Source organism: Panthera pardus, unplaced genomic scaffold, assembly GCF_024362965.1.
Source record: "Panthera pardus isolate Hobbes unplaced genomic scaffold, ASM2436296v1 HiC_scaffold_3, whole genome shotgun sequence".
NCBI lineage: Eukaryota > Metazoa > Chordata > Mammalia > Carnivora > Felidae > Panthera > Panthera pardus.
The window spans coordinates 53,702,700-53,716,201 of record NW_026526876.1 but is presented as its reverse complement, the minus strand read 5'-3'; the positions used below and the strand labels follow the sequence as shown (position 1 = coordinate 53,716,201).

At 46.9% G+C, this 13,502-nt stretch overlaps 1 protein-coding gene across 5 annotated transcripts in view; it reads right to left on the bottom strand.

The window, feature by feature from the left end:
- Positions 1 to 2,008: 2,008 nt before the first annotated feature.
- TRPV3 (transient receptor potential cation channel subfamily V member 3) overlaps positions 2,009 to 13,502 on the bottom strand; it is a 36,590-nt gene continuing 25,096 nt past the window's right edge. Inside the window, exons 13-18 of one of the 5 annotated variants that reach the window (XM_053892172.1) lie at positions 11,567 to 11,732; positions 10,024 to 10,090; positions 8,443 to 8,717; positions 7,294 to 7,424; positions 6,086 to 6,165; positions 2,009 to 2,152 (exon numbers count right to left, since the gene is read on the bottom strand). In XM_053892172.1, coding sequence (XP_053748147.1) covers positions 2,139 to 2,152; positions 6,086 to 6,165; positions 7,294 to 7,424; positions 8,443 to 8,717; positions 10,024 to 10,090; positions 11,567 to 11,732 — 733 coding nt within the window. In that variant the 3' untranslated portion in view covers positions 2,009 to 2,138. Of the gene's footprint in view, positions 2,153 to 5,088; positions 5,582 to 6,085; positions 6,166 to 7,293; positions 7,425 to 8,442; positions 8,718 to 9,392; positions 11,733 to 13,502 lie in introns of those variants that run through there. The other 4 variants (XM_053892170.1, XM_053892171.1, XR_008418557.1 and 1 more) reach the window with 4 other exon arrangements.

Below are 13,502 nucleotides of genomic sequence, written 5' to 3'. Positions count from 1 at the left end.
GGTCATCATAATAGTGTCCCTTTCTTGGGATTACTGTGGAGAATAAGTGGGCTGATGCAGCTGAGCTCTTAGCACAGTGCCCAGGACAGAATAACAAGTCATTGAAGTTCAAATTCCTAACACAAGGGCCCTTTGTGATTTGCCCCTCCCTCCCCTACAACCTTTCTAAATGCATCGCCCTTCAGGTCCTCTCTGTTCTGGTCCGCTTCACATTGTTTTATTCCTATATGCCTTCACACAGACTGGTCCTCCCACCCAGAATTCTCTCCCTCCTTCCTCTGCTCCTTTCCCCCATTCAGCCCTCACTCTAGCTAATTCCTACTTCTCGTTCAAAATGCTCCTCAACTCTCATTTAATCTGTAAAGCCTTCTTGGCCTCTGCCTCTTTGCCCCTTCTGCTTCCATCCCATTTTGAAGATACTACCGATGTCTTTTCAGTATCTGCAATCTAATAAGTGCCCAATAAGTGTGCTCAAACATCCCTTCTCTGCTGAAGCATCTTCATAATCCACCAATATCCCTATCTTCTCTTTGCCTCCTCTCCTTCTTTCCCAGCCACATCCTCAGTATTCCCATCATTCCCAAGTGAAATTTACTTTTCTACACTCTTCAGATGTCACTACGTCCCAAAGGATGACACAGGGAAAAATACACCTTTTTAGCCTGCAACCCCATTGCAAAAACAGGGAAATGTTCACATGTAATAATTCTCCTGTGTAAAACCTTTTAGTAGCTTCCCCTAACCCTTGATATGAAATCTCAAAGCCTCACGACAGCTGGACAAGTCCTCTGCCTACCACTCCACCCCTATTTCATGTCACTTGTCCCCTTGCTCCCAGAAACTTGACCACACGGACTTCTCCATCCTCAGCTGCATCAAGCTCCCTAGTAACTTGAGGTCTCTGCCCACATTGTTCCCTCTTCTTGAAACCCTATCCCACCCCCATAGTCCCTTTACCTGGATGAGACCTATTCTGAAATGTGACTGAGGCCACTCTGTTATTCAAACTCATTGGCACTACTGACTCGCACTAATTACTAAACCTCAGGGAGCCTGGATCCTTGGCCCAGGAAAAAGCATCATGACCTTTATGTGTCCTTCTACCTCTCTCCAAGTCTCAATTTCTCTGCTTATTAAATGGGGATATAATACTTATCAACTCTATAAAACTGTGTCATTAAAACAATCAATGTGATTGGAAAAGCTTTATAAATAGGAAACATACACTCTTAAAGGCTTAAGTTACAAAATACCTTTTGGAAGGTAATTCTTCACAATATCAAGAGCCATAAAACTGTTCATACCGATTGACCGAGGCATCCCACTCCCAGAACATATCCTATGACAGGGGTCTCCACCTTTTTTTTCTATCAGTCCACCCAGTATGCTCCTGTGGATAGCACATTCCTAGATTACAGGCCGAAGCTTGTTTGAGCTAGGATGTAGATTATGTATAATTCTCATTTCTTTGCCACTCAAAAAGACCCATCCCAGGAAAGGGTGTTACTCTAGGAGTCATTTGAAGGAAGTAAAAAATTCACCAAATGCAGCGAATCACTTATTAATAGATTGTTTGCAAGTTTTGCAACCCATCAAGACCCAGCGGTGTCTTGGCATTCAAGTTAAAAACTGCCATCCTTATGAAGTAAAAGAATTTTAAACATGCATATACATTGGAGTTGGCGAATAACTATAGTAACATCATTGCCTCCTCACAAAGTTCCTGTGAGGTGGACAGAAGGGACTTACACTTTCTGGTCTCCACGTGGAGCCATGGTTTTGTAACCATGCAAAATAAGTGGAGAGCCAGTAGGGCATGATGGATAGATCACTGCTTGGGGGTCATTTGGCCTAACCCGCTAACATTTTCTGGCTGTGATTCCTTGAGCGTGTCATTTCAACTCCCTTGGTCTCCCTTTACTCAAACTGACCCCAGACTTGTCGAGTGGTTCAGATGGAATACTGGACATTCAGTGTACTGGGAGATATAAACACTGGGAGATGTACAAGGGTGACCTGTCTCAGCATACTGACTCTATCCCTGAGCTGGAACCAATAATAATGCTTCAGGTCCAAAAAGTGGGCGGGCTCCCCTTTATCCCTAGAGAAAGCAACTCTCCAGGATTCCCAGCTGGTCTTCATATTGGCATACCTAAGACAAGGATAAATCATGATCATGACAAGGCAAAATAAATATTTATTAGAAATAGTAAAAGCATTTCTTCATTGGCACTAAAACGTTCTCTATGACTTCTTTCTTAATTTAACACAGAGTTACACACATAACACTAAAATCAAGTATGTGAATTAAAATTTACAAGGATCAGGCACATTCAGTGAGAAGAAGGTAACAATTCTATGTTTGGGACCAAGATCACAGTATAAACATGTAAATCAATGCAAAAATCAAGTATGGCTTACAGGCCCGGATGAAGGCCCATCGACCTGGGCCCCGCCCAGAGCAAAAGGCCACAGTTCACCAGGCTTTGAGGAAGGAAAGGAACTTCAATAATACTGGGCTCTCTCAGGCAGGGGCCTTCTAAGAGCTTAATTACTTCACAGTACAACCTCATACCTTCTGCTACAACCCAGAGGGGAAGGTAAGCACCATTTTCATTCCAAACAGATACATCACATGATGTCTAGAATAATAGATTCCTCCTGAGGCAGTTTAGCTCAAGGAAAATTTCTAGCCAAAACCATTATCCAAGCATGGGAGATTCCATGCCTGGAAAATGCCTACCCCTTAAATTACTGAAATGTAAATCATGAAGTTTTAAGATGTCCTTATATGCCCATGGATTCAATGTGGCACGGTATGTGTGTGTGTGTGTGTGTGTGTGTGTGTGTGGTTTGGACACACCTATGTGCACACTTGAGTTTTAAATCTGTCATAGGGATCATTGGGACAATGCAGACTGCCATCATGAATCATCTGAGCAAAACCCCAGCCCTCCCTGACATAACATATGTGGCAACCACAAAGGCAGACTCAAGTTTACTGAATAACTGTGCTAAAAAAAAAAAAACAGAACAAAACAAAACAAAAAAAACGGAGCTGGGAGAGACCAGGAGTCAGAAACTCCAGCTCCAACAGCTCTGGTATGACTTCCTGCCTGGCTTTAAACAAATCCACTTTCCTTTCTGGGGTGTAGTTTCCAGGTGTAAAATAGGGGAACTGATCTTTTTAAACCAATGATCTCTGCTCTGACTCATTGCTTCCTTTTGCTTTGGTAAACCTACCGAGGCTCAGATGATCTAGGCTGAAAGCTTTTTAAGGGATGAATATCCAGGACAGAAAATGGTCCTGCCAACAAATTCCATTCAGACCCACAGAGAACAGCTCTCCATATGTGTGAGAAGACCAAGATCCCATTACTGATTTCCATTTGCCTCACTTCCCAGGTTTTGTTCAAGTGGGAAATGGAGAGCCATGTGGCTCTGTCCATTCATATCCAAACAAAAACAATTTTGGAATGACCAGACCGTGGCACCATGGATCCAAATGGCTGTACTTCAGATCAGGGCACCTGTTCGGGATGTATGCAAGTAGGGAACTCCAGATATAGGATGCTGATCTCCAGGCTAAAAGGACCTCGAAGTCCATCTGACCGTGATCTTTAACAACATCTCTAAAAAGTTCTGCGTAAACATCTCAAATATCTGGAGTAGTTGCTGGATGAATGGAACCAAAATCTTTGTCCTTGAAATTTCCAACCTTTGGCACCGGTTCTGCCCATCTGGAACACACGTGCTCCACCTACCTCCGTGACAACCCTCCTCCCCCAGCCTCCCCTTTCCAGAGGACATGTCAAGTGCCTGCTACTCCTGCCCACACAGAAACTTGACCCGAGCGCGGCTTAGAGCCCTGTTTGGCATCTGCTGGGAATACAGGGGCTGCCGCAGACTTTGCAGGTCTCAGGCTCGCCCTCGACCTCCTCTCTCAGCCCTGGCCCATCAGGGACACAAAGGCCAAGTGTCCACTCACCCAGGGTAGTTGCCACGCAGAGCAGCCCCAAGTGGAGAAATGTCCCCAGAGTGGACTGCTCGGCCTGCACTCCTCAGTTTACCTCAGCTCAGATCCACTAGCCAACTGCTAAGTTGTCTAAAAGCCAAATTTATTTTTATGCCCTTTAAAAATAAATTCATGATTAATATCACTGTAAGTCCACCCTCCAAGATTCCCACATGAATCCTTTTACCAGACACATAAGGCAGAGTAGATTTTCTGGCTGTCTAGGCTCCAGTGATCGGGAACAAGTCTTCTGTCTCCACTGCACCTCTGCCCCAGATGACCTTGTGTAATTTCTGGGGGAGGAAATTGGAGGACGAGGCTCTAAATACAAGCCCTGTGCCTTGGCAAACACTCCTTTCTCACACTCCTTCTCCTCAGCTTCAAAATTCACAGTTAACAAAAATATTAAATGCCAGAGCATTTCAGGTATTTTGTTAAATTCCTCCAACGAGAAATACTGTTGTATAATAGTAACCTCTGAGATTTAAGACCGTATAAACAGAACAGCTGCTATTTCTGTTTCAGATGAAGCCACGATCCCAGCTGGGAGGCATGCGTGACTGCAGGCCCAGGACAAGGACAAGGGCCAAGCTCTTCCCCCAGGTCGCAGCAGCCCACACGGGCCCTGCCTGGCATGTCTCATGTGGACTTTTGTGTGTGTGAAGAAAAGCCTTTTGTCCCTGCTCTGGCCACCCTGAGGCCAAGTATATAATACTTATAGCTGCCCCAAATCCCAAAATCTATTTTAAAACCACACACTTCATCTGAAGTAATTTTCAAAACTGAAATGTCTTTTCTCTATTGAAAATAAAAACCCTGTGTTAATTACTAAAAGTGTCTCTCAGTGTGAGACAGTTCGAGCCTTGCCGTGCCAAGGCTCTCATTCCAAGAGTAGTTTCCTGTTCCCTGAAGGGTCCAAAAAGGCATTTCCAGAGCTCAGTCCCCTCCTCCCCCAGGATGTCCCACTGAGTTCAGTCCCCTGTTTGTGCTGGGATGGGATCAAGAATCCCTTCAATTCTGGAGCCCAGTCACAGTGAGGGAGCCGGTGGAATGTGTGGGCCGGGATTGGGGCCGGGGGAGGGGGGGAGCGCGTCAAGGAGATGTTGGCAGGAAGGAAGTTCTGCTCCTCAGGCCTCTGTCCCTTCCCTGCCACGCTTCTCTCCCAGCCAAGATGACCTCCAGTTGGTGAGCCCAGAGACTTCACCCTGGATTTCAGGGACTCCCAGGCTCAGGACTGCCCACCATGGATTTACACAAACTCTTTGCTGAGTAAAAAAAGAAATCCAGGGTGTTTCCCACTCAGACTGACAGCAGCCTCTCTCAGTTCAGTCAGCCGCTCAGCGTGAGGATGCTTTCTGCTTGTAGGCACACAGAGCCAGGCTCCTCCACTCTGCAAAGCCTTCAGCACCAAGTCCAGGGCCAGCCAGCAGCCTCAGACGGCCCATGCCCACACCAGCTCTGCATTCTGCTCCTACACCGAAGTTTCCGGAAATTCATCTATTTCATCAAAGGCGTTCAGGGTGGTTTTGCTGTTGCTCCTGGAAGAATCTTGGATTTTGTTGAAATCTGCTTTCAAAAGAACCCCAAAATCCCTATTTTAGAAAGGCAGCGCTCTGTAACATGGGCTTCCATGTCCCAATGCACCACCTAATTCTTTTTTCACCACCTGATTTTTAAAAGTTATTCCAGGTAGGGTTATAAAATGTCACAGCTGAGGGGCATCTGGGTGGCTCAGTGAGTTAAGCATTTGACTTCAGCTCAGGTCATGAGCTCACGGTTTGTGAGTTTGAGCCCCACATCGGGCTCTGTGCTGACAGCTCGGAGCCTGGAGCCTGCTTCGGATTCTGTCTCCCTCTCTCTCTGCCCCTCCCCCACTCTCACTCTGTCTCTCTCAAAAATAAATAAACATTAAAAAAAAATTTGCTGCCACAGCTGAAGGGGACCTGAGAACCAATTTGCTTCAACCCTCCCATTTTGCAGATGGGGAAAATCGGGGCCCTCACACACGATTTGCCTAAGATCACATGGTCAGACAGGTGTGGTGGCCACACTTTCTGACAGCAACAGTACCTGTCCGTCTTACAGGCCCTGGATCTTCATTGAGGAAGGAGACATGCGTTTTCCATTCCGTCCACTTCACCTCATTGATCCTGCAAGTGTGATAGTCATCCTATTTCTCAACTGCACCTCATTAGGTGCAAACAAATAGCATGGCTTTTGCGGTGCCCTAGACAGCCCTCCTCTGCCCACCCCAGGGATCTGGGACTCCTACCTCACATGGTCATGTCAGCATTTTTAGGGTTTGAAATCTACCCAAGTCCCCATTTTCCCAGGCCTCAAGGGATTGGTCTCCTCCCAGTGTGTGGGGCCCCAAAACTCAGAGAGGTGTCAAGGGGACATCTTTAGACAGCTACAGCTGCTCCTTACTGGTCTATGGGGAAGGAGGGGAGGAGGGCCCAGGCCGAGATATGACAGTGTGAGGAGTAAACTTGTGGAAGTTTAGAAGTTTAGGGTTAAACTAGGGTTAAGGTCTCACTAGGTGAAGGTGGTTAGGGTTCAAACCCCAGTAAGAGTGGGCAGAGTCTAAGGTGCTAGATTATAAATGGAGGCAGTGGTTTGGCTGAAGTTCACATTCAGAGAACATCTCTAGAATGAGGGTGTCAAAATGAGAGACACTTGTTAGGCTAAGGATGACAGCCAGAAACGGTGGTTTCCGCGGTGTGGGATTCTCAGTCAGAGAAGCTGTTTCCGGTAAGGTGATACACAGAGGGCAGTGTGTAAGGTCAGGCAGTCAGACGGGGGTAGGATCGTCAGAAAAGTTGGTCACGGCATGAACAAGCACTTTCTAAAAACCAGACAGCCTGATATCTGTCGAAAGTAGCTGTCTCACTTTCCACTTGCCAGTGACGAAATGTGCCTCGGGTCCCCTGGTGTCACATGAACCCACACAGGATAGAGAGGAAGACAAAGAGTGCCAGGCCAGCAAATGTTTCCTAAACCAGACAGTGTCAGGGAGAGGCCATGGAGGCCCCTGCAGGGGGCAGAGAGGGGAACTGCAACCAGCAGTCTCCTTTCCTCTCCCTTCGGAAGCTCGAGAAACCTCATCCCAGGGCCAGCAACCCCACGAGAGCAAATTCCCTGTTCCAAGGAGGTCAGAACCGACGGTAGCTGTGGTTTGGGAAGCAAGCGGTGGCACCGTTTCTCCAACGTTCACCGCCTCATCTCTCTCTCCCCGCCCAAAGACCACCACCACCCGGGGGCCCCTCTCCCTTTGTTACCGCAGACACAGCCGGAAATCTTCCTCCGCTACCTTACACAGCTCTCCCATCCGGAACCTGCTTCTCAGCCATTCTGGTAACATTTTCTCAAACTCCAGAATCGTCCTGGCTCTCTGGGGACATAAATGAGCCTAAGCACATCAGTGAGGAGCCAGCCCAGGAAGACAGCTCCACAGGGATGTGCACCCACGCGCACGTGCACACGCGCACACAAGTACACGCACACACACCACCAAACAGCCAGCTCTCCCTCCACTGGGCGCTTAACGCATAGATCCTGAGGGTTCAGCTAATCCACAGATTTCAAAAATGAAAAACCAGTAAGTTTGGGGAAAGTGTTCAAATTGCTTTAAACATAACGTAAACAATGTTTCTGGAAGTCGAGCAGCTTCCTAAATGAAAATGTTAGGATCCTGGGATCCCACAGGGAAGAGAGGGGCAGACATCACGTAGTCCCACCTCCATGCCAGCCTTGGACTACCCCTCAGCAGTTTTCCTGTCAATAATTTGTCAAATCTATCCTGAATATAATCAACGAACCAATTAAGAAGGCCGTAATAATTAGAAACTTCCTGGTCATTGCCCCCAACACCTCAGTTCTGCCTTCTGGGGCCACAGAAGGAAACTGTCCTTCCACAAGTAGCTCTGCAGATATCTGAGGGAACCCTCACCTTCTTGAACTCTAGTTCCAATACCTTCTCTTGTGAGGCACAGGTTCCAGTCCTCTCTCAGGCCTGGTAACCGGTTCTGGACCATCCTGTGGGGTAGTGTCCTCAGTGTATAAGGCCCACAGCGTGTAAGAGGTGGCAGCCAGGGTCGAGGACAGCAGAATTGTCCTAGGCCCTATGCTGCTCCTCTCAATGCAGTCTAAGGTCACAGTTCAACATCCACATATCACATCATTAACTCTGAGCAGTACATGTCCATAAGCCTGGGTTTGCATCACATGTGCCGCTGTCCAGTCACACTGCCTAGACCCTCTACCCAGGGAACCTGGACTAAGACTTCCTCAAACCTGGCTGATCGCAGAGCGCTTATGCAGATTCCCAGGCCTCCACCCCAGATCCACTGGTAAAGACAGTTGTCAATACCGTGTGCTGAGCTTGGTCCCCGTGAAGGCCCCCGTGCCAGGGCCTCTGCCAGGCTCACCTGTAGACGCCAGATGCGCTCACTCTCCTTGGAGACGTTCTCCACGGTCTCTCCCATCAGGGCGATGAGCATGTTGAGGAGGAGGACGAAGGTGAGGATGACGTAGGTGATGAGCAGGAACAGAAAGAGGATGGGGTACTTGGAGTTCTGTTGTATGTTCAGGTCGCCCAGGCCTATAGTGAGCTTAAAGAGTTCCAGCACCGAATCGCTGAAGCTGCCATAGGAGCTACAGTCCTTGTTGTCACTGGAACACTTCTCGATCAATGAAGCCAGGGCTGGGAGGACATAACAGGGTGTTCTCCTCTGGCTCTGTGCCTGGCTAATTACCCAACAAGCTCATGCATACTTGCACGTAGACACATGCCCCCCCCCGCCACATACACACTGCAGCCCTACTGCCTCATTCTCTCTGGCCATTTAGATTCCACCTCCAGCCTCAGCTCCCGGAAGCTTCATCAGGCTGGTTCTTTGCCCTGACCTCCTGCAGAAAGCTCTTCCTGCCCAACAAAACAGGCTCCTCTACCCTGCCATTTGGCCCTTGATCACTCACAGACTTGCAGAGTTGTGAATTATAATCCACATGTATCCCTGGTTCCCCAACCAGGCTTTGGACTCCCAACTTCCTATAGCCTGGGCCATCCTCCAAGACTGTAAGGTCCTGAGTCTCTTTCTAATGCTCTGTAGGGAGACCCCCTGGCCAAGACCTGGCTTCTTTCTTCTCTTCTCTCCAACACACCATACTAGTGGCTCATTGTTGGATGGATGGATGGATGGATGGATGGATGGATGGATGGATGGATGGTCAAATTAATGAGTAAATGGATGGATGAATAAATAAACAAGTGAAGGAGGAAATAAATAAGCACATTGTGGTCCAGCAAAGATACCAGAAGATGGGAATGGCTGCCTAATTTCAAATGCCAATGATCCCTGGGGGTGGGGGGGGGGGGGCTGGTGGATGGGAGGAGGAGAACTGGCATGGGAAAATACAATGATATCTTTCTCTGCAGGAGTTGTAAATAAAATAAAAATAAAATCAGGTTGTACAAATGAAGAGATTTTAAGTGGGGCCTCCCTATCTCCAGTCCCCAGCAGACCAGAGGCTCTCATAGATATATCCGAAGTAAACAAGTAACACGATGCGTGGGGCCAAAGGAGGTTATCTCCATGCATTAATTTACTCCTATTTTTCAAAGACCATTGATGAGTCAAATTTCTGCAAACTTTAGTTTTCCTGTTTGTAAAATGGGGCCAAAACCACCTGCCCAGCCTACCTCAGGTTGTGGGGCCACATAACATGCTGGATGTGAATGTGGGTGGCATACCCCACAGTGTGGATGGACAAGAGTGACGGGTCTGCTTCTTAGCCTCAGTTACCTTATGATCAGGGATGATGACTCCCCCTTAGTCGAGATATTGGGAGAAGTAAAAAGACAATGCTTGGAAAATGCTAAGCATGGCAAGTGCTCCACTGGTAGGTGACATAAGTGTTGCTGAGGCTGCTCCTGTGCCTTATCATTTTGACATCTATAGAAGGTGCTTTACAAATGTGGGAGTTCCTATTATTTATAAATCAATTACCTACTCCAAATCCAAGTAAGAACACAATATATACAAACAAGAACTTCAGAACATCATGCAAAATGACCTATAAAGAAAGAAACATGATTCAAGGGTAAGGTTTGAGCACATATTCACTAGACCCTGATCTCCTTACTGCTTCCCCTCACCAGGCCCCTCACCCTAACCATGCCTTCCCTCAGGCTGTCCTCCCTTCCCCTAGACAAATCCCCCTGATGCTCCAAAGTTCAGCTCTAGGCCGACCTCCTCCAAGAAGCCTTCCTTCCCTTCCCTTCCCTTCCTGCTCACCTCCCTCCTCCCTCCTGGAACACAGTCTGTCTCAGTCCCTGATGATTCAGCCTGTATGGGAGCACCTTTCTTCACAGACTCACATCTGAAATCCTCATACTTCCTGGGGGCAGTGGTGTGCTGGAGCCAGCACATACACGCTCGTAAGAGCTGACGGTTACGTTTTCATGAATTTTGTAAGCTGGTGTTTAAACACAACCATTATTAAAAATTAAATCGCATAAGCTTATAATTAAGTAAATTATGTTCAAAACAAAGATAATATTCAACACCCATCACTTAGTTATTTTACAATTACCTATGCTCTTAAGGTTATTTACATCTACAGCAGTCATACGGTGTGCGTGTACTACATAATGTGTTACTGCACATCTCTTCCCGACTCTGTTTGATGATGTCATATTGGTAGCTGGAAATCAGCCATGGTAGGATTTACACCATGGAAATTGGTAAATGGTACAAATCAGAGACATTATTCTGCTGATTGTCTAGGTCTGGAATTAAGACAATGATAGAGAAAATGTTACGGCAGATTAAACTTCCGAATGTATCCTATCTGTAGCTGCTGTATGGTAAATTACACAATAACATTAATGAAACAGTCTTCCAGCATTTGAAAATTATCATCCGATTCAGCAAATAAGTGGCTCACATCATTGACAAACAAGGGAAGATCCCACATAGGGCTTCATCTCACACCTTCAAGTCAAGAAAAATACCAACCAGCATTTATGCTTGCAACAATACTTTTGTCAGTTGCAACCACAGATTGGCAACAGATGGAAGAGCTCAACAAAATCAACAAATCATTCTGCTGGATTCAACTTGCTATGTGGAATTTACAATAAAGAGCATAATTTATTTTATTATTTGTAAATGGTGTACTACTCATCCTTTGCATAGTAAAATTTATAATAAACATAATGTGTGTGTGTGTGTGTGTGTGTGTGTGTGTTTCCCAGAGAGCTGGTCGTTAAATATTTACCAGCACACCACTGCCTGGGTGTGAGCACACTTCATAAAGCGTTATTCCTTCCCTGTGTCCAACAAGCCAGGTGTTTTCGGGTCTGGACACTTAAAGCCTGACCAAAGGCAAAGAGAGACAGTGGGGTTTGGGAGAAAGAGCAGAGGCTGGCCCATGAAACAAGGCCCTTTTGTTCTCCAGACCTGTCTCCCCACCTGAAAATGGACATTCTCTGAGGGCTCCCCCGCTGCAGAGCCTGCCTGTCTGCGATGCTCAAAAGCTCCAACGCACCTTCTGGATCATGACGCTGTACATGCCCATGGACTGGAATCCCCGCGTGTAGTAGAGCATGTTGGCCCAGCCCAGGGCCATGGCCAGCACAAGGCAGGCGAGGTACTCTTTGTAGGCAAACAAGTACAAGAAGACAGACAGTATCACAAGCACAGCTTGGACAAAACTGTTCAGGAGACACAGGAGACAAGGGCCTTACTTACTCCTCCTCAGCATACGGGTAGATACTCAAACCCCCAACCTCCCGCACCCTGTGGGCTAATGCCAAAGAGACAGGCGAGGCTGCCCTGGCCCCACTCAACCATGTCTAAAATCCAGCCTTGCAGGAGCCATCAGCAGATGCGAGTCAGAGCCAACAGTGGGCTGGCTGCAGCTGACAGGGACTTGTTAAAAATACAGATCCCCAGGACTCAAGGAGATTCTGGTTCAAAAGCCCTGCAGAGCAGCCCAAGCGGTTGGATGTTTTTTAAATCACCCACGTGATTCCACGTGATTTCTGAGCCCCACATAGGTCAGGAAACCACTGGGGTAGACAGGATACAGTGAATAATTGCATTTTTAACAAAAATGACAAAAACTGACCATGTCTATACTTAAAAGCCATTCATAACAAAAGTCTCCCACGACCTACTTTTAAACATCTTTTTTGGGGTGCCTGGGTGGCTCAGTCGGTTAAGTGTCTGACTTCGGCTCAGGTCGTGATCTCACCGTTTGTGGGTTCAAGCCCTGCGTCAGGGTCTGTGCCGATAGCTCAGAGCCTGGAGCCTGCTTCGGGTTCTGTGTCTCCCTCTCTCTCTCTGACCCTCCCCTGCTCACACACACTCTCTCTCTCAAAAATAAATAAATATTAAAAATAAATAAATAAGTAAAATCTTTTTAAAAGCTATAACACATGCTAAACGATAGATACGCTAAACAGAGACTGGATGCACAACAAAATGAATATACTTAACGCTGTTGAACTGTACACTTATAATGGTTAAGATGGTAACTTTCATGTTACGTGTATTTTACCACAATTAAAATTATTAGGGTATAATATATAACAAACACACAGGATCAAAATTACTCCTAAACATCGCTAACCATCAGCTATGCAGACATCTGGATAAAAAGCTCTCTTGCTTATAACATCACAGTCTCCACGGTTATAAAATATCTAACTAGCCAAAGTAGGACACAGGCAACCTTGTTTTTCTCATGCAGTGAAAAGCAAATGTTTGGGTAATCGATACATTTTGGACTGAAGTGAGGAAGCGTGTATACACCCTCCTCATCACTGTCAAAGCACCTAGGAAGCAGAAGAGAAGGACAGTGCATCGGTGCCTTTTGTCTGCACTAAAGCCAGTGGCTGTATAAATGAATTCTTCTCTGGAATTATCTTATTTTCTCAAAGGGAAAAAGACTCCCATGTGGCTCCCATCATGGGGCAGTCCTGCACCTGGCCTACCACTCACTGAAGTATCTGGGCACCCCACCTGCCCGCAGGGATGAAGAATTCCGTTCGTGCCTCTAGAAGGCAGGTACATAGGTAACAAAACACCTAGGTATTTGGAAACATTGGGCCAAGATTCAAGGTCCTATAGAGACCCAGCTTCCCAAATGCTCAAAAGAGGGGACCTACAGAGCTATAGAGCCAAACATTCTTCGTCCCATGCTGCAAATCCTGCTCCATTCACAGGCAGCAATACCGAATCAGCCTCTGTTCATTTAGAGACAAGGGTCACGTAAGCCTCTGATGTCATCTGCATGTGACCTCATTCAGAAAGGCTGCTGGGCTGGGTTTTCTGGCTAGGGCCCTAAGGCAGCCAACCCTCCTCTAGCATAAGATGAAGATGACTGGGAGGCTGGGGTTGAGGCTCTGCATGACTCACTTCCATGCTCTGGGCTTTGGTTTTTCATGCTACAGATGAGACTCTATGATTTCTCCAGTGCT